Source organism: Vitis riparia, unplaced genomic scaffold (genome assembly GCF_004353265.1).
Source record: "Vitis riparia cultivar Riparia Gloire de Montpellier isolate 1030 unplaced genomic scaffold, EGFV_Vit.rip_1.0 scaffold460_pilon_pilon, whole genome shotgun sequence".
NCBI classification, from domain to species: domain Eukaryota; kingdom Viridiplantae; phylum Streptophyta; class Magnoliopsida; order Vitales; family Vitaceae; genus Vitis; species Vitis riparia.
Window position 1 is genome coordinate 158,514 of NW_023269682.1, and position 27,628 is coordinate 186,141.

General features: G+C 33.2%; 3 protein-coding genes across 13 annotated transcripts; 2 read left to right on the top strand and 1 right to left on the bottom strand.

Annotated features, from left to right (window-relative positions):
• Nucleotides 1-8,636: 8,636 nt before the first annotated feature.
• Nucleotides 8,637-13,925, bottom strand: LOC117909878 (disease resistance protein RPV1-like). The gene is made up of 6 exons (XM_034823924.1): nt 13,102-13,925; nt 11,734-12,817; nt 11,243-11,575; nt 10,358-11,152; nt 9,249-10,034; nt 8,637-8,923 (listed from the first exon to the last, which is right to left on the bottom strand). The coding sequence occupies exons 1-5, from the start codon at nt 13,584-13,586 to the stop codon at nt 9,327-9,329; spliced, it is 3,405 nt and encodes a 1,134-aa protein (XP_034679815.1). The 5' UTR covers nt 13,587-13,925; the 3' UTR covers nt 8,637-8,923; nt 9,249-9,326.
• A 5,493-nt stretch (nt 13,926-19,418) lies between these two features.
• On the top strand, nt 19,419-23,663 carry LOC117909881 (disease resistance protein RUN1-like). 3 transcript variants are annotated; one of them, XR_004650479.1, is made up of 3 exons: nt 19,421-20,138; nt 21,668-22,003; nt 22,097-22,369. XR_004650479.1 is itself a non-coding variant. In XM_034823928.1 (2 exons), the coding sequence occupies exons 1-2, from the start codon at nt 19,663-19,665 to the stop codon at nt 23,179-23,181; spliced, it is 498 nt and encodes a 165-aa protein (XP_034679819.1). In that variant the 5' UTR covers nt 19,419-19,662; the 3' UTR covers nt 23,182-23,663. The 3 variants fall into 3 exon arrangements, 2 of the variants coding, with proteins under 2 accessions (XP_034679819.1, XP_034679818.1); XM_034823928.1 differs by lacking the exons at nt 21,668-22,003; nt 22,097-22,369 and adding an exon at nt 23,160-23,663 and having other exon boundaries at nt 19,419-20,138; XM_034823927.1 differs by lacking the exons at nt 21,668-22,003; nt 22,097-22,369 and adding an exon at nt 20,443-21,592 and having other exon boundaries at nt 19,434-20,138.
• Nucleotides 23,664-23,678: 15 nt separating this feature from the next.
• Nucleotides 23,679-27,398, top strand: LOC117909885. Of its 9 annotated transcripts, none has more exons than XR_004650487.1 (7): nt 23,679-23,861; nt 25,414-25,504; nt 25,954-26,379; nt 26,450-26,568; nt 26,642-26,769; nt 26,879-26,952; nt 27,057-27,398. XR_004650487.1 is itself a non-coding variant. In XM_034823933.1 (5 exons), exons 1-3 carry the CDS (start codon nt 23,786-23,788, stop codon nt 26,557-26,559), a joined length of 612 nt encoding a protein of 203 aa, XP_034679824.1. In that variant the 5' UTR covers nt 23,679-23,785; the 3' UTR covers nt 26,560-26,568; nt 26,879-26,952; nt 27,049-27,398. The 9 variants fall into 9 exon arrangements, 1 of the variants encoding a protein (XP_034679824.1); XR_004650485.1 differs by having other exon boundaries at nt 23,680-23,861; nt 27,049-27,398; XR_004650484.1 differs by having other exon boundaries at nt 23,682-23,861; nt 26,642-26,784.
• Nucleotides 27,399-27,628: the final 230 nt, after the last annotated feature.

Here is a 27,628-nt window from a genome sequence, read left to right on the forward strand (position 1 = left end):
TATAACTAACACAGTAGTCTATGATCTATCCTAACCCATTTCATGTAGGTTGGACTGATGTTAAATCTAGTTTCACCAGGCTTCTCCGTTAGTGGGAGCAACTTTTCTGGGAGTTTGTATCTCAAATAGATAACTATCTAAGTCATGTCCTTTCATAGTCGTAATTATGACGGATTTTCAAAATTGTTCCAATCTAGTTTTATTGGAAATCTAAAGCTCATGATATTGCCCAACAAAGAGTTGTTGTTAATAATGAAGGATTAAGGTAGATCAATATTGAGTGCTAATGGAGTTGAGTCTATTACTGTCATAGATGGAAAGGAATGCAAGTATGCTGAGTCGGCTTTAATTTATATTGATGATGCCCAATGGTTCTAATACGAAGATAGAAAATAAAAAACAGAACAAAGAGAATTTTAGGTTTGAATGTGGCTGAACATAGAGATGGCAAACCACAACAAATTCCATTTATATGGCCAAGAGAATACATGACGGTATTTATAGTCCCCCGACAACCATGTACAAAAGGTTTTGTATTGGAGAAATGAGAAATAAAAAGTAAAAGAACTTTAGGCTCAGCAGTAGCACAAATATTGCATTATTGGGCATTGATGTGTAGGTGCTGAAGTGATGATTTTCAATATCTTCTCTAACATTGATCTACTAACATGCACAGTTACTGAGAAAAATAAAGAAAATTTAATAAAGACATGCATTTATGAATAGCAATGTTCAAGCCGTTAGCAATTTAATAAAGACATGCAATTAAAGATGAAGAAAAAGGCAAAGACAACAACAAAATTTGTGATGATTCCACCAAGAAAAAGACATGTTTTTGTGCAAATATTTTTTTAATTTGTCTACTAATTTTCTTATGAATTTCTTCAAATTCAGAATTTATCTATTTCTACTAGCATCATGTCTATTTGGTTGTCAAGAAAATATAGAAAATTAATTTTGATGATATTTGAGTATATATTGAGCCTTTTCTCCACCAAACAAACTGCAAAATTTAGCCTTAATTTTCCTAATCATACAATGAAAACAAAAAACAAACCAGAATGAACTTAAAAAATTAAACTAAACCAAAACCTCCAAATTGCTCTCATTCACTAACTAGGCAAATGTTTGAACCAAACTACCAAAGATTTAACTAGAGATGTGCAATTACCTTCAATAGAAGGGGTTTGGATAAGAGGGAGAGATTTCAACTGCGGTTTTGCCCTAAATTGGATACAAAATCTATGGAGTTTGTAATCTAGGGCTGCTGAAATTAGTTCAAAGTTTTTAAGTTGGCTATTAATGTGGTTTGAAGCCATTTCTAGTCTGCGTATTAATTTGAACAAAAGTGAGATTTTTCCGATGGGTAGAGTGGAGAATGTTGAGTTATTGGCTGCTGAGCTTGGCTGTAAAGTGGGATCTCTCCCTTCCACTTATTTGGGGCTCCCTTTGGGTGCTTCGCATAAGTCGGTGATGGTTTGGAACGGAGTGGAAGAGCGGATGCGGAAGAAACTTGCCTTATGGAAGAGGCAGTTCATTTCTAAGAGTGGAAGAATCACTCTCATCCGGAGCACTTTGGCGAGCATGCCAACCTACCTTATGTCATTATTGCGCATGCCAAGAGTGGTTAAATTAAAACTTGAGAAAATTCAAAGGGATTTTCTTTGGAAAGGGGGAACGTTGGAAAAGAGGCCCCATCTTGTAAAGTGGGCTGTTGTTTGTACTCACAAAAAGATGGGTGGATTAGGGATTAGAAATCTTTCCACTTTCAATAGAGCCCTCTTGTGCAAATGGAGTTGGCGTTTTGCAGTTGAAAGAGATTCCTATTGGAAGCTTATTATTAGTACGAAGTATGGGGTTGAAAAAGGAGGGTGGAGCACTCACGGGGTTAGAGAGGGCCATGGGGTAGGGTTTTGGAATGAAATCAGTAAGGAAGGTTTGTTATTACTCAACAATGTCTCATTCTTGGTGGGGGATGGTAAAAGGGTGAGGTTTTGGAAAGATATTTGGTGTGGGAACATTTCCCTTTGTGAGGCCTTTCCCTCCTTGTTTGATTTAATGGTTTCTAAAGAAGCGTGGGTAGCAGACTATTAGGACCCAATAGGGGAAGAGGGAGGGTGGACTCCCCACTTAATTAGACCTTTCAATGATTGGGAGGTGGAGAGATTCCTTTCGTCCATTCAAGGAAAGAGGTTGGATGTTGATGTGGAGGATAGGATGGTGTGGAAAGAGACGAAAAATGAGATTTTCACTGTAAAGTTACTTTATAAGTCTCTTGTTCATAGCTGTGCAGTCTCGTTTTCATGCAGTATTATTTGGAGTCCGTATGTTCCTACAAAGGTGAGTTTTTTTGCTTGGGAAGCCTCTTGGGGGAAGGTTCTTACTTAAGATCAACTTAAGAGGAGGGGCTGGATTTTAGCCAATAGATGTTCCTTGTGTTGTGCTAAAGAGGAAACGATAAATCACATCCTTGTTCATTGCTCTAAGGCGAAGATTTTGTGGGATCTTGTGTTTTCTTTATTTGGTATTAATTAGGTTCTTCCGTTTACGGTTAAAGACATTCTCTTAAGTTGGTATGTTTCTTTTAAGGACAAGAAACATAGAAAGGTTGGGCGGGCAGTCCCTCTTTGTTAATTTTGGACGGTTTGGAAGGAAAGAAATAGGATAGTCTTTGATAATGAGGTCTTATCGATTCAAAGATTGAAAAATTCCTTTGTTTGTAATCTCTTTTCTTGGGCTCAATCTTCTATAGTTGTAGGCCCCTTAACTTTGTGGACTAGTTAAGTTCTTGTTGAGGGCCGGTGAGTGCTTGTTTTTTGTTGTTTTTTTAGGTGACGCTGGTATATTCCCTGTATGCTCTGGATTGCCTTTCAAGCACCCTTTTTCTAATATATCTTTGTGCGTTTAACTATATAAAAAAAAAATATTTACACAAAAAAAAATGGGTATGAAAGAGAGAGGGCCATAAAGAATTGGGTTTATATGCAGACCCAATCTCTACCGCTTGGCCCACTATTGGCATATTGGGCCTATTTCCACTGCCCATGAAATACCATGTCCATAACCATTCTATTGTTGTGGACATAATAGCACTACTACAGCCCCGTACCCCAGTAAATTTACCCACTTGAATTTGGTACGATTGTGACTAGTAGAGGCAGACCTCTCTTAAACACAACTATAGACACCCCTGAGTCATGATTTTTGCTAACCCCTATTAACCCCTCTAAACACAACTGTACACACCTTTTGGTCATGAGTTTCGGTAACCCTCACTAAAGTTGTGTGACTATCTCCTCATTTTCTCATAGTGCTATAATTATTTTTAATTTTAAAAAACAAAATCTTCTATCTTAGTTTCATGGTAGGTTTTAAGAATATATGAAGATGATTTATTCATGTATTTTCTATAAGAGTTGAGTTACTGCTACTTTGTGTTTTTAAAAAATAAAAAACAAGGAAAACGAATCCAAACCACACTCAAATGTGTATTAGTTATGATTGGACTGCATAAATATAAATGGGCTTGAAAATGACTCAATTGTATATTTTGGTTCGACAGTTGATGGAAGTGAGTAAATGTAGTATTGTAAGATGGTTAAGCATGAAATTGAAGTAATCCTAAGGAAATCTAATATCCAACTGTGTCATGGGATATTTCAATTCCTTGTGTAAAAAGTTGTAACTCATCTAAATTAAGACATCTACACAAGCTAAACAACTCAAAATCAGATTTAAGAAAGAAAAGAGACACAACCCACCAAGAGACGTTATGAGAAGATTTGGGTGCATATCAAGCATTTCTCTAGGTTCCTCCTCATCAAGGGTTGTCCTAATAATGCCTGCATTCCGAGCATTACTTTGGCCGCATCTCATTATTGGAGCGGCCCGTTGCAGTGTGCTCTCCTCATCAGTAGTAGAGCAAATGAAGTGAGTTTTTTCACTGTGCATTTGATTGAGTGTATGTTCTTTATTATTTTTCTCCTTTTCACACATCACATGACTATCTTTACAGTGTCTTGTCTTGCTTCTTCTATCACATTTTCTTTCATTTATCCTCTAACACGCTTCCAGGACTAATTTGCAGAAGAAATGGACCCCTTTATTTACTTTATGTTGTAGTACAAGTCTTTAGCAAGTCCACTCAAATATCTCATTTAGTGGAAGTGAGGCATGGCTTGGATTTCTCACCAACATCTGTAATTCTTAGATCCGCAGGTTCAATCTTTTGCTTCTTGTTCTCCTTTTCAGAATTATATTAATCAATAGAAGCACTTTTCTCTACAGGTAATTTGGAGTGGTAACTCAAATCTCTTCATCTCTCTACTTCTCCATAATGTGTGCTGCAATTTTTTCTTCTTCTCAGCGCAAGCATGATGTTTTCCTCAGCTTTGGAGAAGACACACCCAAGAACTTTATTGCACACTAATTATTAGAAAATTGATAAATGATAAAACCTTTATTCACTGTCCAAGAATCTCATGCTAAATATGTTCAAGTAAACAAATATGTCATGGTTATAGGAGTCTATCCATCGCATATAGGCTTTAAGGGCATCGTGGCATAACCGTCGAGGCGAAGTCAGGACCTAAAAAGATCGAATGAAACGATACATAGACAAGTAAATCCCTTATGAATTCTAAGGTACTCCTTTAATTTTTAATTTAAGTTTAAGGGGATTCATCATTCGAAGGGAAGTAGACTACTCAATAATATTTCATTTATGTCGTAATTGAATAAAGAATTCAGAAAATCTAAATAATCAAGAAGAATGAATCATCAAAAAAATTAATAAGAAAGCATACCTATATCTATTGGAGTGTAATAATGGAATTACTTAAATTTCACTCAATGATGGGATGCGAGGAGAATAGCAATACATTCCATTTAAAGATGCCTTATAAGTCTAATAAATTAATTAATTTAATTGATATTTTTAATATGCTAATAACAGATAGCACACATATACAATTAATATTAATATGTAGGCTCATAATTGATTTATATAATTCCAAAAACTCCATGAACAAAACAAAAGAAATTCTGAAGCAAAATGTTAGCTATAGCTTTGTACAACTAACAATAAGTGAATGATAAAGCTAAATGTTCTTAATTTCAAAGCAGAAATGGAAAAAGAGCTATAATTGAAGAATGCTACTATGAGAAATCTGAACACAAGAGAATGACCGATACAAATAACTAAAAACGGTGACAAGTGTTTGGCGATGATGACTACAAAACTTGCAGCATACGAGGGGAATAAGTTGCTTCTGCAACAACTAAAGAAAAGGCCCCATCAACATGCGGTTAAGAGGAGGAAAGCACGTTGAAGGTCGAAATAAAACCATTGCCTCCACTTAGTTGCCTTGCTTTTACTTTCCATGTGACAATGACATCATCCCTTTTTAATCCAATGGCTAGATTTCATCTTCTGAACATTCAACGGCCAAACTTCATCCATGATTTATCCAACAACTAGACTTCATCCCTTGTGCACAATGACCATATATTTTACAAGATTTTGTATATATATATATATATATATATATATATATATATATATATATATATATATATATATATATAGAACATTAATAGTATATTGCACATTAGATTACCAATCAATCGCAACAATTTTACTATACATATATTTAAAAAAAAAAATACTAATTTAATATATGTATTTTTCAATGTTTCATATAAAATTTTTAAGGGATTATTTTATATCATTTTCCCTTTTTTTCATTGTTATAAAAATTTTATCAATATTAATACTTTCATTGATATTTACATAAAATCTGAGCACCAATATTTTTATTAATATATATATATATTAAACATTGGATTAACCTAACCCCTTAAGACTCCATATCTCAATAAATATCATATAAAAAAAAGTCATCTAAAACCTCATTAGTCTATATTTGGTTATTGGAAAGTTTGAATTCTAAATTATCCTATAGGAAAGGAAAAATTCAAAAATTCATTTATATAATCCCAAAAACAAAGGTATATATGAACCACCACAATTGAATAATGAAGCTAAATTTGCTTAATTAATTGCAAATTTGAGAATATAGTTGTGAGATCCGAATAAGAAAATGAGCAATAATAATAATTAAGCACAATCAGATGCTGCAGATGTCTCACAACAAAACTTCAAATATTTTAGGCAACTAAGAAAATCCTGAATCTGCTTGTAGCGAGGAGGAAAGCGCATTGAACGATAGAAGAAAATGATGAAGTCATGTGTGATGTGTTACAAGTCAAGTAGAAAAGAAGTGCTTTGTTGACCTATTGGTCGGCTTTGTGGGTTTGCTTTTCCCCACATTATTGTCTTGCAATGTCATATGAGACTAATTGAACTTGCCAATTTTATACAAAAAATAATATTTTATAGACTTTGATATTTGAAAATCTATTTGAATCTTAAGTTCTTTGAATAAAATTAATTTTTTTTGGCTTTTTCTCTTCTTCAAACCGGGCAGTAGAGAGATATGAACCAGTAGACAATTATCCTACAAGAAAGACTAAGTTCCCCAATTCATTTATATAATTCCAAAAACTCATTTACATCCACCACAATTGAATGATAAAGCTAAATTTGAGAATACAGTTGTGAGATATGAACAAGAAAATGAACAATAGTAATAACTAAACCACAATGTGATGCTGCAAATGTAATTGAAGCAGGAGGAGGAAAGCATGTTGAGTAATAGAAGAAAACATGAAGCCTCCATGCATTACACGTAAAAGTAAAAAAGAAATGCTTTGTTGGCCTATTGGCTTGTGGGTCTACTTTTCCCAAACCCATATGATGGATTTAGGATTAATCATTTGTTCATGAATGGTGTGTTCATAAACAAAAAATGATGTTTTGGGGCTGTGGAATCCATGAAGGAGGGTGGATGGTGGAGAGTGGCCTATATCATTTTGGGAGAATCATGCAAAATGGAGAGGAAAAAAGTACACGGTGGGTGGACTTACATTGAAAGGGAAAAAAAAAAAAAGGATGAAGTTATAAAGATAAAAGGCCCCTTCAATCATTCATACTTTTTATTTTTCATGCCAAAGTCTTAAGAAAAAAGAGAATTAATTAAAAAAAGCCTTCAACTTTCTATATAAGGTCAAAATCCACTTTTAACTTTTTATATAATTAAAGTGGATGACATTTGACTCATTGATTATACAAAAAAAATACCAAAATTATTACTATTATCATCTATACTAATAGTATGAATATTATTAATTTTATAATATTGTTATTAATATTATTATCCTATTAGTATTTTTATTATTATTAATTTCACCAAAATATTTTCATTATCTATGATTATTATTATTATTATTACTATTATTATGTTACTCCTTGATAGAGGTGTAATTGGGTGGGTCTAAGATGAGTCAACTATATCTCTACCCTGTTTAATTATTCAAACATATCATCCCATTCCTAGAAAAAAAAATGTTAAATAGGACAAATTTGAGAATTTGTCATATTTGTTTCATCTCATTTATTCTACATAATTTATTTTATTATATTTTTTTAAACTTTGTTTTGAAATCATATAAAAAAAAGGATATAATTACACATGATAAAGGATCCTTCTATATGTGGATAAAAAATAAACTTGACAAAGTGCTTCCCATTTAGTCAAGGTCAAGTAAGTTGAGGTTGTGCAAAAGGAAGAGGGGTTAGAGGTAGTTGGAGAAAGGGCCAACCGACCATTGTAGTTATACGAAAGAAGTCCATATTGCATGTGTTTCTATTAATGTTGTTAGTTAGTATATTTTAAATTTTTAAGTATGGTTTGAGTTATTTTCTTATTTTTTATTTTTAAAAAATAAAATATTAGTAACTTACCTCTTATAAAAATAGACTTCCCTATTATTGGAAGTAATTCATATTCACATTCTTTTAAATAATTTTTGACAACTATTATCTTTCAATATAAAAGTTTCTATATTTTATATAGAAATTATTACTACTATTATTATTATTATTCTTTTAGAAAAAGAATTGCAATATCCCTCCTATATAAATATAAGACTTCTAGAATAAGATATAGAAATTTTAAAATTGCTTTCAAAATTTTCTGCCTTTTTCTTTTTTAAAATAAAAAACAGAAAATCTATTAAAACACCAAGTTAGTTATTTTACTAACAAATAATATTACAAGCATTGTCTAATACTAATAACAAATTTCCCTTTCAATCATTAACATGCTCCAATTTTAACTTTTTGTCAAAGTCATCACCACAATTTTTTTTTTCCTTTTAATTCCAATTTTGACTTATCATTCTTAAGCATACCAATAGCATGTGACAAAAAAATGAGAAATAAATTACATGGTGAGGCATAGAAATCAACTCAAAAAACAAAGGAATGACTCAAATTTACTTATGACCTGCCTAAAATCTACAGTTCTACAATGGAGAGAAAATCGGACAAGAAATACCATATTTAAATTATAACCAAATAGAAGTGCGGACAAGCAAGAGTGTGTGAGATCAAATGCAGACTTTTGAAGTATGATGTAAGGTAGAGATAATAAAAGGAATGCAAAGGCTCTGGGTTCTGCTGAGGTTTTGAAGCATGCAGTGACTTTGCTGCATAGTAACTAATACTTCACATAGTAGTGAAACCAGTGATAAATGTATTGAGTGAAGAATCTAACAAATTAGAGTACTGTGAATACTATAGTTACGTAGAATGAAGAAAAACAATGCAACAACAATTAGATTCTGGAAGATTGGGTTCTGTTACAAGACCTTTTCTCTACTATCCTTCTAGCTCTGCTTCTGCTCCTGCTCCTTCACTAGAATAATCCCCTCATCAATCCATCATCCCAGTTAATTGCATTGCATTGCCCACTGCAAAAGCAATATGGAGGCATTGGTATATCCACTGAAGACGATCAACCTAGAGACAGACATGGGGACTCTGTGATTAGTTGCCACAATTAGTAAATGAGAATGCATAAATAAAAATAGACTCAGTAATGATTCTAGTGATGTGCAATCATTTGTATCTTAACACATGAAATTGAAGATGTGTGAGAAACAATATCACTTGTTCATCAAATTGTTTCAGGAATTGATGGGAGAGTAATTCTAAGCAAATCTAATTTAGAACAGTGTTATGGGATATTTTAACTCTTGCTTTAAACAGTTCTAACTTGTCCTAATTAAGACATCTACTCAAAATCGGATAAGGAAGAAAAGCAGAAAAGAAACACACAACCCACCAAGAGATATTATGGGAAGATTTGGGTGCATATTAAGCTTTTGTCTGGTCTGTTACTTCTGATCAAGGGATGTCCTCATTAATTCCTGCATTTCAAGCGTTTCTGTGGCCGCATATCTGATTCAGAGTGATCCTCAGAGCAGGCAGTTGCAGTACTGGGTTCCTCCTCATCAGCAGTATGGTATTCAGAATTCTCTTCTTCTGAGCCATCAACATTAGAGCACCCATTTCCACTGGGTTCCCCCTCATGGATTTCTTCAAGGACAACAGTTGACTTATTAGGAGGAGGGGGAGGGGGAGGAGGAGGAGGAGGAGGAGAGGATATAGAGTTGAATTGGATCATTGGGGGACTGTCGCGAATCCTGTCTTCATTACTGTACACTAGACCAACCCCACACCTCTTAATTTCAATCTGACCCTCCATGGGGAATGTTTTAAATGATATCTTGAAGCGAGTCACTTGACAGCAATTGCTCATCAACTGGTGAAGTCGTAAATAAAAAAGGCACACGTGATCTGACTCCAACCTTCCATTAAACTGAAGCATACGAGGACCGATTTCAAAGGAGGAAGAATTGTCAAATGAGACCTTCATTGAAACAATGGTCGAGTAGCAGACTTGGGGAAAAATGACAACACTCAAAGCAAAACCCAGAAGGTTGGAATTAAACCAATTTGGAGGTAGCTCTACTTTAACTTCACTCCCTGAGCTTTGATATGTTACCCAATCAGGTATTCTACTTCCAGGAATAAATGCCATTGATGCTATTGATGCCACGAAGTAACCCTGTAGAATGAAAATGATTAGGGTGTCGAAAGATAGAAATTGTTGCTTTCCTTCATTCATCATTTATTACTAATATTATTTGAATACACTTTCCTTTTGTCAATTGTAATTTTAATTTCTTTTTCTAAGGAAAAAAAATAAAAGGAAACATAACAAACTGTCTCCATATCTTTCATACTTCAACAAGATCTCAGCAATTATAAAAATAAAACACACGACTTATTACAGAACCATTTTTTGTAATAATATATAATATGAACTTTATTGCAAGACCTTTTTTTAATAATTAAAGCAATGATTTATAGGATATAGAGAAAACTCACCATGAACTTGCGCTTTTGGTGCTTGCCAGTTGGAAGTAGTGACTTAAGTACTTGATGTGAGCCGTCTTTCAATGATGTGCAATTTTCTGCATAAATATGATATATGCTTGATGGGAGTTCTGGAAGTGCTTGCAGTCTTCTACAGTTTTCCAACTCCAGCCGTTTTAGGTTAGAAAGTCGACTGATGGTTGAAGGCAAAGTAACAAAGTCGTTCCCACATAAATGTAAGTCTTCCAACGATGATAAGAAGCCAAGACTGCTAAGGTTTGGTTCATCCGATAAATTGCAGTTACTTAGGTTTAGCGTTGTTAAAGAGCATAAACCTGACAAAGGTTGCAATATGGAACCAATGGAATTTGAACTTCTTCTTGGCAACAACCATAAGGTAGATGATGGTCCTTTACATCCCTTAAACGATAATATTTTAAGGTTTCTTAAGAAAGAAAAAGAGGAGGGAAGTACTCTTATAGCAATTTCATCTGCATAAAGTTCCTTCAACATTTCTAAGCTTCCAAAGTTCTCAGGAAATCCTTCAAATTTGGAGCAACCAGAAAGAATAAATGTTTCAAGAGATTTCAAATCACAAGTGCTGCTTGGAAGACTCTTTAGCATTTTGCAATTTTTCAAATTCAAGAAACTAAGATTCTTCAGATCTCCAAGTGATGAATGAACCTTACGTAAAGACACACAGTCTTCCAAAACTAACCGCTTAAGGTTGGTGACTCCTTGAAAATTTGGAGTTTCTATTAAGTACTTGGAGTGACTGAGATCCATGAATTTTAACTTTTCAAGAACCTGCCATGAAAGAAACTTGACTTTAAAAGTAGCTTTCGTAAACATTACATACTCTCTAAAGATAATAACATGGGTAGATCATAAATTTACCTTCAATCCTTTCCAAAGTTGTTTAATGTGACTATAAGGCATGCTGAGTTCAACAAGATTCTTTGGATTGAAGTCAATGGGCAATGATTTCAAAGAGTATCCATAAAAATATAGGCACCTCAATTCATGGTAACAAAATTTAAAGTCCTTGGAAAAGTTCACTTTGCAATTCTCCATATTGGAGATATCTTTGAAGTTTCTTGAAATATTTTTAGATTTATAGACTTTGAGCAATCTAAGTCTATTCATCCTTGCAAGGGCTTGAGTGGTAAAGTCTAGCATCTCTTCTAAATGAGACAAGTTGAGGAATATGCCTTCAATTTTTTCAGTTGCCTACAAGCCAAGAAATTGAGTAAGTAAAAAGCATGCATAGTGCATAAAAGCTCACTAAAGTTTGTCAACATATAAATATTGAAAGGAAAATAATTCTTGATTTCTTATCTTAATTTGTGCTACATGAAATAAATTTCATATATTTTTTTTGCACTTACCATTTTTTTTTGCAATACATCATAGATATCTTCATGAAACCATAATCTGCTGCGTTTACTAGGCTCTTCAAGGGATGGTTGACGAACAATTTCCCTTCCCATTTCTTGTATCAAGTCATGCATCATTAACTTATTATTCCAAGAAATAGTTATGAGTGACTTCTCAATGAGAGCTCGTATTCCACTAAGTGAGAAGAAGCTGCAACTATCTAGTATTTCCATTACATAATCTTTATCCTCTCCTTTAAAGAAACATGCAATGTCTAGAAATATATTCTTCTCCTTATCATCTAGCCCATTATAACTTACTTTAAGTACTTCTTGAATTTTCATATTAGGGGTACTTTTCAGTTTGTCTAATTGATTTCTCCATTCTTCTTTTGTCATGCTAAATAAAAAAGAACCTAAAACTTCTAGAGCCAATGGGAGGCCTTGAGCATAACCTATTACTTCTCTTGAAAGTTCAATGAAATCATCTCTAAGAATTTCACGTTTTAACAAATAATGTGAAAGGAACCTTATAGCTTCATCATAATTAAATCTCCGAGCCTTATAATAATTGAGTACTCCATGTGAAATTAATATACGTTCATCCCTAGTGGTTATAATAATTCTACTTCCTTGACCAAACCAATCCCGGTTTCCAACCAAGCATTTCAATATTTTTGGATCATTCACATTATCAAGAACAACAAGGACTTGTTTCGAGCGGAGCCTTTCCTTTATAGATGTGAATGCCTTCATATTTAGATTTGGTTCCTCCAATAGTTGAGCAAGAAACTTTTGTTGTAATCTTATTAAACCCTCAGTTGCCAAATCCTCCTCAACATTTTCAAAAAAACAGCACGCTTCAAATTGACCTCTGATTTTTTCGTAAATAGCTCTAGCAAGGGTTGTTTTCCCTATTCCGCCCATGCCCCAAATTCCTACCATCAGAAAATCATCAGACCCCAAGCATAATTGCATTTCTATTTCTTTCATGCGAGCATCTATTCCAACCAGATTTTCGGTATCACTAATGGATGTAGTTAACAACTTATTCAAAATATCTGTAACGATTTCCTTGATTAGTAGAACCTCATTCCTGCCATATTTGAAGCATAAACACATAATAAGTCTAGCTATCCATAAAATGATAATAAAAATAAAGGAAATATGAGAAGATGTGTGAAGACATAGTCAATATTAAATCTACCCTTATGTACAAAAAAAGTTCTGAATTCTTTGTATCCGGTCCTTCAATCATTTAACATATATAGTATCCTTATACCCAGTATGTTGTAAGAAGTAATAGATGAATTAGCAAGAGCATTTCATTTGGCAATGTTAAAAATCACAAAATAAAAATAAGAGTGAAAAGAAAATTACTTATTTCTTGAATCCCAACCAGATAAATTTGCAACTTGAGTGAGAGCATCCTTCCAACTCTCCACCCTCTCCATGTTCTCGGAGTTCTCTTCATGTTTAGCCAATGCTTCCCCAAATGTACCCCTGTGTCTTCTCACATCCGAGGGATCCACATCGTAGAAAATTGGGAAAACCATCTGTCTCTTGCTTTTCATGCACTCTACTATCTTCACCAATTCCTGTAAACACCATCTAGAGGATGCATAATTTTTCGACAAAACAACTATCGAATACATGGAGTTTTCGATAGCTGCAACAAGGGCAGGAGATATGACTTGGCCTCTCTCAAGCTTGTCATCATCGATGAAAGTGTTGATTCCTTTCTGGCACAAGGTGTGATAGAGATGGGCAGTGAAGTTATTGCGGGTGTCTTCTGCTCTGAAGCTGAGGAACACATCATAGCGCCTTTGAGAAGAAGAAGAAGAAGCAGCAGCCGCAGAAGCCATTACCGAGCAGTAGAGAGATGAAGCTTGAGATATGAGTTGTCAAGTCTGAATTATCCTGTAGGAAAGAGAAAGTTTCACAATTGATTTATATAATCCAAAAACTTCATGAACAAAACCAAAGAAATTCTGAGACAAAATTTTAGCTCTTTGTATTATCGAAGAGAACTGCAAATCTGAAAATAGCTATAATTGAAGAATACACCTGAGAAATCTGGAAAGAGAATGATCAATGATAACAACTAAACACTGTGGCAAGTGAACGTAATTGAAGCCAAGTCTCCTCACAAAACTTGAAATAATTGAAGGCAAAGAAGTCGCCTATGATACAAGCAAGAAAATCCTCCCTCTGCTAAAAGAAGTGGTGAGGAGGCAAGCGCGTTAAACGACAGAAGAGAAAAGATAAGGCAAAGCAGCAAAAAAAAAAAAAGGGTTTGTTGACATTGTTGGCTTCGCATGTCATATCATAGGGAAAAGAGACAAGTGAAATGAGACAAGTGAACAGGGAAAGGTATGGCCTATTTCCTATTTGACCATTCAATTCTTCTTTTCTTTTCTTTTTTATTTTTGATTTTATTTTGAGGCAGCATACACGTTTGGTCACAATTATTTTCCAATCCACCTATGGACAAACAAGGCATATGCCGTAAAAGACTTCTTCCACCGACATGCTTTGTTTTGCAGTTTTTCTTCGACGAGGAGAGGGCGTTCACTATTCAACCCAAGCTAGATGACATTCAACTTGCAGCACTGTCTTTTTTCCCTTTTTTTTTTTCAATATTTAAATTTTAGATAACATTTTTAACACTCATTGTTTTAACACTTAAAATTCAACAATTAAGTACTTAATATTTAAATATATGAAACATCATCTTGGCTATATTTTTATAAAAATTGATTTTATTAGCTGAAAATAAACTTTGAAATTATTCTCAAACATATTGGTACATTACGTATGAAGATGGGTCTTTCCAAGTAAGTGGTGGGTTAAGACCAAAATGGCATAAAAAAGGTAAAGTGACAGTCATTCAAACTTTCACTACAAAATAAAAAGAAATACAAAATAATAATATATATTTAATTTTATTCATATTAAACCCATAAAGTTTACTTGGATATTTTCGTTTAAATTCTTTTTAAAACTTTGATACTACTTGTTGTGCTAGCATATAGTCAATTATGTCTATCTCCATGAATGAAATAAAACATTTCATTATATGATAGAAAAAGAAATGAAGGACAAAAAACAGATATAATTATCGAATTTCTTTGTATTTTCATTTTCACTTTTATATCTCTATTAGGTGGTTCTTACTCATTCTTACATCTACGGTGTACTAAGCCTTCTTATTTTATCAAGTGTCTCTCTCGCTTTTCCACATTTCTATTTCATATTTCTCATAAATTTTTTCACATAGAATATTTATAAAGATATTCTCACTAATCTTCCTTATTCTACAAGGAATATAATTATAATCACTTAAAAAGTTAAAAGCCAAAGGACTAACAACCAAAGGAGGTGAATGAGTGTTTTTCAAATATTATAATATAAGAATTGACATTTTGAACCCAATTAAATCTGTGAAAGGGATTTAAACTTGTTTAACTCAATTGAACCCTAGTATATGAAAGAAATCAATGAAAAAATGAATCACACACAAGAGATAAAAGGGATTTTGTGAGGAAAACCCGTACACTAATTATGGAGATAAATAATCACGGGGTTAAAGACCTCTAATATAATAATCCACCCATATGAAGTCAAAATATATAAATTTACCTAATGGTTTTACCACTTACTCTCTAATATCTATACCTTAATCAACATCCACGATTCAACACCTCAAATCCAAATGGATTCATTTCAACTTCTATGGTAAAGTAGGTCCTTCTAACAACTCAAAATTCAATTAATAAATTATGAGAGTTTGGGAATTATGGGGCAAGTTAGGGTCAACTCTCTTACGACATTCATCTCAAAACACATTTAGGTAAGATATATATTATAAGGGAAAATCTAGTAAACTTGGAATCAGTTATAAATCATATTTTATTAAAAAATAATTTAGAAACTTAATAGTTTTAAAAAGATTTAGATGGATTTCATATTTTAAATTTAAAAATATTTGGAAAAAAAATTCTTTTTAAAATTTTTAATTTAACTTCTTTTTTAAATCTCTTTTCCAAATTCCTTAAAAGATTTGAATTTTAAAAAAAAAAGAATCTTGATTTTAAATCCTCAATTTAAAATTTCTTTTCAAATTATTTTTATTATTTGAAAAGATGATTTTTTTTTTAATTCTCAATTTAAAATTCTTTTTTAATTAATTAACATATTTTAACTCAATTAAAACTTCGAATCCAACCCTATCTTATAAAAAAACTAACTTGTTTTTACTCAAATCTTTTCAAACTTACCAATGAAGGTCCAATGGACTAAATGACAAGGTCGCAAAAGAGTAATCAAACTGAAAACTAAATTTGATTATTTGGAAAAGAAAAATAATAAATAAATCTAAAGATGAGAATTGGGAATAGTATAATAATAACTAAAAACAGTGAAAAATGATAATACATGTAGTAGTTTCACATGTGATTGAAGACATCATGTCTCTCAGCAATACTTGTAGTGTATTAAATGAGCAAGTGGCTTTTGCAACAAGTAAATTAAATGCATGTAAGATCATTGAAGAAGAAGGGTCATTGTTGACCCACTTATTTTATCTGAACATACTAAAAAATAATTTATTTTTAAATGAGGGGTATTAAAACATTAATTGTAATAAGCTGAGAGTACTTTGTATAAACATTTTGTATAAATTAAAGTTTATTATTTATTTCATAAATATTTTGTATAATTTATTTATAGTGAGGTGGCTGGGCCATTAAGAATTTATTGGTAGACTTGCCGACTATATTTTTAAAGCTAGAGTGGTTGGATAGCCAACCAAACACCTTCTCATTTAATGTTGAAATTAAAAGAACGGTTGATGAAATTGATCGATTGATTGGTTTTTCTAGAATTTTATTTTTGGGTTATCTAGTTTGATAGGCTAAAATAATAATCAAATGGTAAGAATGACCTTCTTCCTTAATTTTGCTTAAAGATGATATATTTTGGATTATTTTACCATTTTAAACTGTTTTCCTCCAAAAGCACCGTATTCCCTTTATTTTGCTCTTTTTTTTTTCTACTCATTTATCTTGCAAACATTTTTTTTACTTTCTCACTCTAACATTGATTCCAACATACTCTCTCTCACTACATGGCTAAATCTTTAAATACCGTGACTTCAAACTTTTCTTCTTTCTCATTTCATGATCGTCCATTATATTTTTAATTTACTTTATTTTTTGCAAGACACTTTGGTTAATTATCATCTCATAATGCTCTATCCACCATTTATTGGTGTTCATCCAAACTGTATTGACTAAAAAAAAATCACTTTCTCTTTTTATTTTATTATTATATTCATTTCGTCATTTTTTATAATATATTTATATTTTTATTTCACTTTTTTATTATTAATTTCCTAGGGTGTTGACCTTAATTGCATGGGAGTTAAGTTCAATTTAAAAAATAAAAAATAATAAAAACCTAAATAAAGTTAAGCTTTCAATCGTAATGATATTTTGAACTATACTATAATTAAGTTTTATTAGAAAAAAGTTAACTAGTGTTAAGTTTCCTTCTCATTTGTAGAAAACTTGAGTTGTAATGTGATTAAGTTTCATTTAAAAAGAACTTAAATGAGGTTAAATTTTCATTTCATTTATAAACCTTAATTAAAATATTCATATATTTGATCTCATTTTCAAAACCAAATAAAAAAGGAAAAAGTGAGTTTCAAAACTTGATGTGCGAAAAAATGCTTGTCTATTAAAAAGAAATTCTAAAATATCAAACACGTCGGCCATGCACAAGGCTTTTGGTGGGTTCCATTCCTGTGCCTCATTTGATATTATTAAAAAAAAGATAATTTTAAGAATCTTCTAACAAATGCTTGAAGATTTTAAAACAAGAGGAGAGGAGGTTGCTTGGTAGGTGAGCAAGCCGGCATCAAAAGTAGGGCAAACTTCGTGGAGGCATTTTTTAACTAATCTCACATGCATCTTTTAGGAAAATACAAACTACCTATTCATTTCTTCCCCACCATTGCATAAGAATACCATTTTTTCTAAGATACAGCATGTGTTGATATGCAACATAATTGTATGTTTGTTCCAATATATATAAATATATTTTCTCAAAGAATCAAAAATTTATCTAGGGTGCGTTTAATATTATTTTTATTTAGAATACTTTTAATGAAAGTATTTTTATAGTAATCACCTGTCAAATGTTTTTTTCTAGAAATATTGTAAATGATTTTTTAATTATTTAAAAATACTTTCTAATTTTTTTCGAACACATTATTCTTTATTTTGAAAACATTTTTATACTATAAATATTCCCTAAAAGTATTGTCAAACAAACTTTTAAAGTGCATTTGATAAGTGTTTTTATTTAAAATGCTTTTAGTAAAAGTGGTTTTTCTAAAAATGTTTTTGAGAAAATCACCTTATCAACTTTTTAAAATATAGAAATTTTGGATGAAATATTTAAAAATAATAAAACAAATTATAATACACATATCAATTAGTTTAATATATATATATATATATATATACACTTCAGGGGTTAGGTCCATGGTTAATTCAATCCAATAATGCAGGTCCAACGTTGATTATTATTGTGAATATATTGAATGAACAATTATATAAATTTATAGTAATATGATAGACTTAATCTTATAGAATCACAAACTATTAAATACTTGGATGAACTTATTACTTGGAATGAAAAATATAACATGTTTATTCATAAGTTTTATTGCAATTATCTATGTTTAAAATGCACTTAATAGGAATTGAATTATTATTTATACAAATGAAACTAAACCAATAGTAGTTTAAATTGAAGTTAATATTTTGATTGAGAACTTAACCTTCATTAAGTTCTTCATAGATTATAACTCAATTATAGTTAATTTTAAGTGAATGTTTTACATGAGAACTTAACCTCAATTAAGTTCTTCGTAGGTGAAACTTGAACATAATTAAGTGCAAGTGAATATTCTAATTGAGAACTCAATTTTAACTAAAATTTTTATAAATGAAACTTATTCATATTTAAGTTTAGGTGTAATTGAGAACTTATCAACAATACTAAAACCACCACAATTAAGTTTTCAACTTTTTTTGGGCTAATTGTTTATCCCTTTTTAAACTCTTTTTTCATAGTTAATAGTGTAGAGTACTTTTTTTTTTTGCAATAGTAAAGTGAGATTTTATATTTCTTTATATTCCTTGGACTAATTAAAAAGGGATTAAATATGTCTTTTTAATTAAAAGGGATGAAATCTAACCTTTGAATTAGAAGGGACGAAACCTGGCCCTTGAATTAAAACAGGATTTTTTTTCTTGCCATGGGATTAAGATGGGGTTATTCCTGACCATTGGATTCAAGTACTTTTGGCTCTGGCCATTGGATTAAATTTTGACGGGATGAACGGAGGATTGTACATATGGACGAGTGCTAAGAACAAGCAAAGCAAAAGGACAGGAGCATGGTGGGGGAGTCGAGGCTTCTTTTGAAGTATACTTTTTTTTAACCTTTTCGACCAAGTACGTTCACGCGGCTTGCCTGGCTTGCCTTGTGGTTGTGGGCCTTGTGGCCCAACAAGACCATTCTACATTACCAAATATCAGCCGGTTTTCATCTTTTCTTGTAATTGCCGTGTGCTTTCCTCCTACTCACTGCTCAGTGCTGTGAGGCTTGGCTTCGATTGTATCAGCATCATCAGATTCATCACCAAACCCTGTCACTGTTTTTAGTTATTATCGTTGCTTATTCGCTTGTTCAGATTTCTCACTCCTGTGTTCTTTAATTGCAGCTACTTTTTCTTTTCTGCTTCCCGGTTTAGCTCTATTATTCAATTCAATTCTCGTTGATGATACAAAGACCTCTTGCGTTGTGTTTCAGAATTCCTTTTGTTTTGTTGGATAATTTCGACTTCAACTCTCTAGCTACTTCCCAATGGCTGCTGCTTTTTCTTCTTCTCAGAAGAGCTATGATGTCTTCCTCAGTTTCAGAGGAGACGACACCCGCAACAATTTCACTGCCCATCTCCTTCAGGAGTTGCGCACCAAAGGAATCAACACTTTCTTTGATGAGGATAAGCTCGAGAAAGGTCGAGTCATATCCCCCGCACTCATTACAGCTATTGAAAACTCCATGTTTTCTATCATTGTTTTGTCGGAAAACTATGCATCTTCTAGGTGGTGCTTGGAGGACATGGTCAAGATACTAGAATGCAATAGATCCAAGGAGGAGAGGGTTCTACCAATTTTCTACAACGTGGATCCATCAGATGTGCGGAATCACATGGGAAAATTTGGAGAAGCCTTGGCTAAACATGAAGGGAATTTGGAGGAGAACGGGGAGAGGGTGAAAATTTGGAGGGACGCTCTGACTGAAGTTGCAAATTTATCTGGCTGGGATTCAAGGAACAAGTAATATTTCTCTCTTAATTTTGTTTTAAATTTTTAAATATGCCTCTTTGAATGCTCTTGCTAAGTCACTTGTTAGTTATTATAATACAGAGGCTATAAGAATACCCTGTTATTAATTAATGTTATTTGATTAGAGGATAAAGTTCATAAAATTCAAAAAAAAAATTTATTGGAATTTTGTGAAGTTAGATATAGGACCAACTAATATGATCATGACATCTTCCGCTATTTTTTTTTTTTACTCTTACTAACTTTTTGTGGGTAGTTAAACTTATTATACATGTTTATGGTTCAAATATTGCAGGAATGAGCCTCTGCTAATAAAAGAAATCGTTATGAAACTTTTGAAGAAGTTGTTAAATACATCGACAAGTGATACTGAAGAGAACCTGGTTGGAATACAGTCCCGCATTCAAAAACTGAGAATGCTATTGTGTTTGCAATCAGATGATGTTCGGATGGTAGGAATTTGTGGTATGGGCGGAATAGGGAAAACAACCCTTGCTAGAGCTATTTATAGCCAAGTTTCTAACCAATTTGAAGCTTGCTCCTTTCTTGAAATTGCAAATGATTTCAAAGAGCAGGATTTAACTAGTTTAGCAGAGAAACTTCTTTCTCAATTATTGGAGGAAGAAAATCTCAAAATAAAAGGATCCACTTCTATAAAAGCAAGGCTCCACTCAAGAAAGGTCCTTGTTGTTCTTGATAATGTGAATAATCTAACAATATTGGAACATTTAGCTAGAAATCAAGATTGGTTTGGTCAAGGGAGTAGAATTATCGTAACTACTCGGGATCAACGTTTGTTAATTCAACATAAAGTTGATTATTATGAAGTTGCAGAATTTAATGGTGATGAAGCATTTGAGTTCCTCAAACATCATTCGTTAAAATATGAACTTCTTGAAAATGATTTACAGGAGCTTTCAAGAGAAATAATATTTTATGCTAAAGGCCTTCCATTGGCTCTTAGAGTTTTAGGTTCTCTTTTATTTGGCATGAACAAAGACGAGTGGAGAGATTACTTGGTCAAACTAAAAAGTACTCCTAATATAGAAATTCAGGAAGTACTTAGATTAAGTTACGATAGGCCAGATGATGAAGAGAAAAATATATTTTTGGATATTGCATGTTTCTTTAAAGGAGAGGACAAAGATCATGTGGTGGAAATACTAAAGGGTTGTGGCTTCTCTGCAAAATGTGGAATAAAAACTCTCATTAACAAGTCTCTCATAACTATTAATTTTGCTAACAAGTTGGAGATGCATGACTTAATACAAGAAATGGGTAAGGGTATTGTTCGCCAAGAATGTCCAAAAGAGCCTGAAAGACAAAGTAGATTGTGGGAACATGAAGATATCTTTGATGTGTTGAAAAGAAATATGGTAAGAGAAAAATAAAACACGAAATTTATTTTGTGTAGAACAAATTAAGAATTATTTTATTTTAAGTAGTTATATATTGATAAAATTATAGTTATTTTTTTGCATTTTGAATGCTTTTCACTTAATTTGCTTCTTGGTTTGTAGGGAAGTGAAAAAATTGAAGGCATATTCCTCAACTTGTCTCATTTAGAAGATACACTAGACTTCACCATTGAAGCTTTTGCTGGGATGAAAAAACTTAGATTGCTCAAAGTCTATAATTCTAAGAGTATTTCAAGAGACTTCAGAGATACCTTTAACAACAAGGTGAATTGTAGAGTGCGGTTTGCCCATGAATTTAAATTTTGTTCCAATGATTTGAGGTACTTATATTGGCATGGATACTCTTTGAAATCATTACCAAAGGATTTCAGCCCAAAGCATCTTGTTGAGCTCAGTATGCCTTATAGTCACATTAAAAAACTTTGGAAAGGAATCAAGGTATTGTTATGATCTACAACTCATGTTATTTTGTTTAGAAAGTATGTAATATATAGGGAAGCTAATTTTTAAGTTAACTTTCTTTTATGACAGGTTCTTGAAAGGTTAAAATCCATAGATCTTAGCCACTCCAAGTACTTAATACAAACTCCAGATTTCTCAGGGATCACCAACCTTGAACGTCTAGTTTTAGAAGGTTGTATAAATTTGCCTAAGGTTCACCCATCACTTGGAGTTTTGAAGAAGCTAAATTTCTTGAGTTTAAAAAATTGCAAAATGCTTAGAAGGCTTCCAAGCAGCACTTGTAGTTTGAAATCTCTTGAAACCTTTATTCTTTCTGGTTGCTCCAAATTTGAAGAATTTCCAAAGAATTTTGGGAACTTAGAAATGTTGAAGGAGCTTGACGCAGATGGAATTGTGGTAAGAGTACTACCCCCCTCCTTTTTTTCCGTGAGAAACCTTGAAAAGTTATCTTTCGGTGGATGTAAAGGACCAGCATCTGCCTCATGGTTGTGGCCAAAAAGAAGTTCAAATTCTATTTGTTTCACGTATTTTATTACTATATATATATATATATTCCTCAAACTTATGCTCTTTAAAGAACCTAGATTTAAGTTACTGCAATATATCAGATGGAGCAAATGTTAGTGGCCTTGGCTTCTTAGTTTCACTTGAATGGTTAAATTTAAGTGGAAACAACTTTGTCACTTTGCCTAACATGAGTGGACTCTCTCACCTGGAAACGCTTCGGTTGGGAAATTGTAAAAGACTAGAGGCACTTTCACAGCTTCCATCAAGCATACGTTCTTTAAATGCAAAAAATTGCACATCGTTGGGAACAACTGAATTACTCAACTTGCTACTTACAACGAAGGTGCATACTCCGCTGAGACCGCGGGAACTCGAATCCCTAGTGAGTTCTCTTTAAATCCAATTTTCTTTATAAAAAATAAAAAATAAAAAGCTTTTGCCAGATTTTTTATTTTTTACTTTTATAATTCCTGTATGAAATATGAGGAGACAACTCATATTTTAGTCTTTGTTCTGTTTTACTAAATTAGATTGATAGTGTAAAATAAATGTTGAATGAATCAAGATGGGAAAGTAGCAATTTCTCGCTCTCTCAACATGGACATTAATTATTTTCTTTCTGCAGGATTCTACATTCGGTGTTGTGATTCCTGGGAGTAGAATACCAGATTGGATCAGGTATCAGAGCTCGAGGAATGTAATTGAAGCAGACCTACCCCTAAATTGGTCTACCAACTGCCTGGGTTTTGCATTGGCTCTTGTCTTCGTTGGCCGGTTTCTTGTCGCTTATGATGATTGGTTTTGGGCACGTGTTTTCTTGGACTTTGGCACATGTCGCCGTTCTTTCGAAACTGGTATTGCTTTCCCCATGGAAAATAGTGTTTTCGCTGAAGGGGATCATTTGGTTCTGACTTTTGCACCAGTTCAACCCTCACTCAGTCGGCGTCAAGTCATTCACATCAAGGCTACATTTGTAATGATGTCCGTGCCGAACCATTATGAAATTAAGAGATGCGGGTTAGGTTTAATGTATGTTAATGAAGAGGTGAATTGCAACAATGTGCCTCCCCCTAATGAGTCAACTCTTGTCCTTAAAGAAATCTCTGCGGGGGAACCCATTGAATGTGGGGACATGACCATGATCCAATTCAATTCTCTCTTCTCTACTCCTCCCCCTAATAACTCAACTCTTGTCCTTAAAGAAATCTCTGCGGTCCCACCCATTGACCATGACTCAGAATTGCCACATAAATGCTTGAAATGTTGGCTATGATATCAGGACAATCCTTGGTGAAGATGAACACCGACAACTGCTTGATCATTTCTGGTGAGTGTTTCTTTTCTTTAATTTCTGTTTTTTTTTCTTCCTTGTTTAGATGTCTCAATTGAAATGCATTTGAATAAGGATTTAACAAATTGATGAAGAAGTCACATTATTTCTCACACATGTTCAATCGTTGGAATACAGTCAAATTTTTGAAGAAGTTGTTAAATACATCCACAAGTGATATTGAAGAGAACCTGGTTGGAATACAGTCCCGCATTCAAGAACTGAGAATGCTATTGTGTTTGCAGTCAGATGATGTTCGGATGGTAGGAATTTGTGGTATGAGCGGAATAGGGAAAACAACCCTTGCTAGAGCTATTTATAACCAAATTTCCGACCAATTTGAAGCTTGCTCCTTTCTTGAAATTGCGAATGATTTCAAAGAGCAGGATTTAACCAGTTTAGCAGAGAAACTTCTTTCTCAATTATTGGAGGAAGAAAATCTCAAAATAAAAGGATCCACTTCTATAAAAGCAAGGCTCCACTCAAGAAAGGTCCTTGTTGTTCTTGATAATGTGAATAATCTAACAATATTGGAACATTTAGTCGGAAATCAGGATTGGTTTGGTCAAGGGAGTAGAATTATCGTAAATACTCGGGATAAACATTTGTTAATTCAACATAAAGTCGATTATTATGAGGTTGCAGAATTTAGGGGTGATGAAGCTTGATAATTTCTGGTGAGTGTTTCTTTTCTTTAATTTCTGTTTGTGTTTTCCTTGTTTAGATGTCTCAATTGAGATGCAGTTGAATAAGGATTTAACAAATTGATGAAGAAGACACATTATTTCTCACACATGTTGAATCGTTCTAGAAGACTAGATTTACTAAGAGCCAAAAAGTAATTCATCCTTTGAAAAGATAAATTCAGTGCAAAAATAAAATCAGTGATTAAAAGTCTCATTATTTTTGTATTTATTTTTTTAACAACTATTTTTAATAATATTTAAAAAAAAATATTCTTGATACAACCCGTCCTTCTATTTGAAACCCAACGTCTTCTCGAGCCCTAACACCATTCACAACTGCAGCGACCACCCTCTCTCTCACTTCCACTTCAACAAGACAAGACCACGGAGTTCCAATTTCTTCAAATCAACTTGATCTTTTTGACAATCAGCTAAAACGTTCAATTTCTAGGGTTCTTTCCTCTCTTCTAGTATTGAATTTTAGGTTGGATCTTGTCATCAAATTATTAGGGATTCTGCTTAATCCTCCATTTTCTGTATTGTTAGTGAGCAGTAGAGCTTGAATGATAAACATATTCCTGTTTGGATTTCGTTTCTGGTCTTCTTCTGCCAACTTTATATTTCCAGAAATTGCCTTGAAGGTGCCATGGGCGACTCTTAATTTTGAAAATGGGGAAGGATTTTAGCCTAGAAGCCCTTTGAGCATGTTCTTCAGTTGTTTCCCTATTTACTTGGATGATAAACATAGGCTCCTTTGTGGTTGAACCTATGCATAGAAAATACTGCCACAGATCTCCTTCTACTCCTAAAAAAGTCCGAATAGTGTTGAGTCGTTTAACTACCAAGTAATTTCTATGTTTCAGGTCCAAAAGTAAGCCCTAAGATCTGGTGGGATTCATGATGCTGATTTCAGAGGTGTGGAGGCATCATGATTTGCTGATTTCAAGCCCTGAGGTATGACGTCTTTGCTTTGCTGCTGTTGTTGGATCTGATTGTCTATTCTTCCAGAGGCATTAGCTTTGATGGAGTAATTTCTATCTTATTGTAGAATTAGTGTTCTGCTTTCCTGGTTGAGCATGTTCTTCAGTTGTTTCCCTATTTACTTGTATGATAAACAAAGGCTCCTTTGTGGTTGAACCTATGCATAGAAAATAGAGATACAGGGTTCCTGCAGTAATGAAAACCTAGGGCTGGGATGCAACTATTATGGTTGGCCATTTTGCATTTTTTTTAAATTTAGTTCTTGATATAATTTGGATGATTTGTTTGTTTGGTTCTTTATTTGGATAGGAGATCATAATATTTCATGACCATTATGAAATTATACTCTTTTATGATTCTAAAGAATACCAATATGCACAATTCCATGATCTTAGTTTGACAACCAATGGAAAAACGTACAGGGACCTGGATTCAAATCCTAATATGGCATCATATGACTGTGGTGACAGAAGGAAAGAGAAGAAAAAGATGTGGGGATAAGAATCCAAGTCCATTGGTTGAAAATGAAGAGCCTGCTGTATATGGAGTGCCTTTTGTAGAATCCAAGTCCATTGGTTTCGGTTTTTCTGCTTCTTGTGCACTCTGCCCTGTTGAAGAGACTTCTGAATGCATCATCGTTGAACTGCTTTCTTCGCTGTCTGTATCACTTGGTACCTGTGTCCTTCTTCCTGAACATTGTTCCCAGTTGAAGAATCCAGTGACAGTCTCTTTGCTGGAATACTTTCTTCATCCTCTGGGTCCATTGGTCCTTGTATACTCTTTCCCTATTGAAAAGTCTAGTGAGGGCTTTTTCGTTAGAGAATTTACTGCAAAGTCTGGATTGATTGGTAAGAGTTCCTTTGTTTCCTTTATTTGCTGCTTTTATGTGTATTCATCATGGCCTCCTGTATCTGTAAGATGCTTTGATCTGCATTTACATATCAAAAATAGCAAATCGAGGAAAGGATGATGGAATGCGGCCTTTTGCAGCCTTCACACTGCAGTTGCACCTTATGCAGATCTCTTGAACGCCAATGGTAGGTTGCATTTTGCACATGCCAGTTTATTGCATTCTTCTTTTTCATTTTTGTTTTTTCATTCTTGTTATAGTCCACTGCTGAAAACAAATACTGTTTCAAGCCATTTGGGTTGTCAAGCTGCATTAAGTGCATTGGCTGCTCATTCAATTGATCCCGGTGAAGCAGAAAGACAAGTTCTTGGCATTATCTTAGGGCAAGGTCAACAAATGACTGGTGCTTTTCTTTCCACCACTACATCCAAACTAGTTGTTGTGTTGGTGTTGCAGTTTTTTGGCTGAATGTTTTATCTTGCTTTCTCATATTCCAGGATGATTATTTACAATGGGTTGTTGAAAGTCAGAGATTTAGTCTCCCCAAGGAAATGGCAGAGTTCCCTTCTAGGTGAATTTCTTGTTCCCTTATGTAGTGTTTAAAATTAGGAATTTAATCAACTGCTTGGGCAGTTAATGTAACTTGTGCTTTGGTTTATGGTCCCAGTCCCATAGGCAAAATTCACAAAGGGGCATTTTCAACCTGGATGAAGGCAGTATTGAAGCATTAAATATGTTGCTTTTGCACAACTTGGATGCATCAAAAAGGTTGAAGTAGATAAATCAGCTTTTGAGGTTCAAGCGAAGGTCGATCTTGAAGCGAAAGTCTACCTTGACCCGGTCATCATTGCAGAAATCCAAGCTTGACCCAAAGTTGAAGGGCATTGCAGCAAAGTCTCCTCATCTTTGTACCTACCTTGAACGATGAGCCTTCACTCCACTTAGTGTCTTATTTTTTTCTCGTGTGTATACGTACTCGGTATAAGGTTTATATGATCATCTCCGTTTCCCTCCTAATTTATAATATTTATATAATATTTTTAACAATTTTCCTTATCGTACAATGAAATCTAATTTTATAAGTACAATGAAATCTAATATTATAAGTACATATCAACATAGGAATATTTTATAATGGGATGAACATATTTTTGTAAATAAAACATCACTATTTTTTTTATATAATAATAGGAAATTCTTTTACAAAATATGATTCAAATAGAAAAATAAGGAAAACTTATAAATAA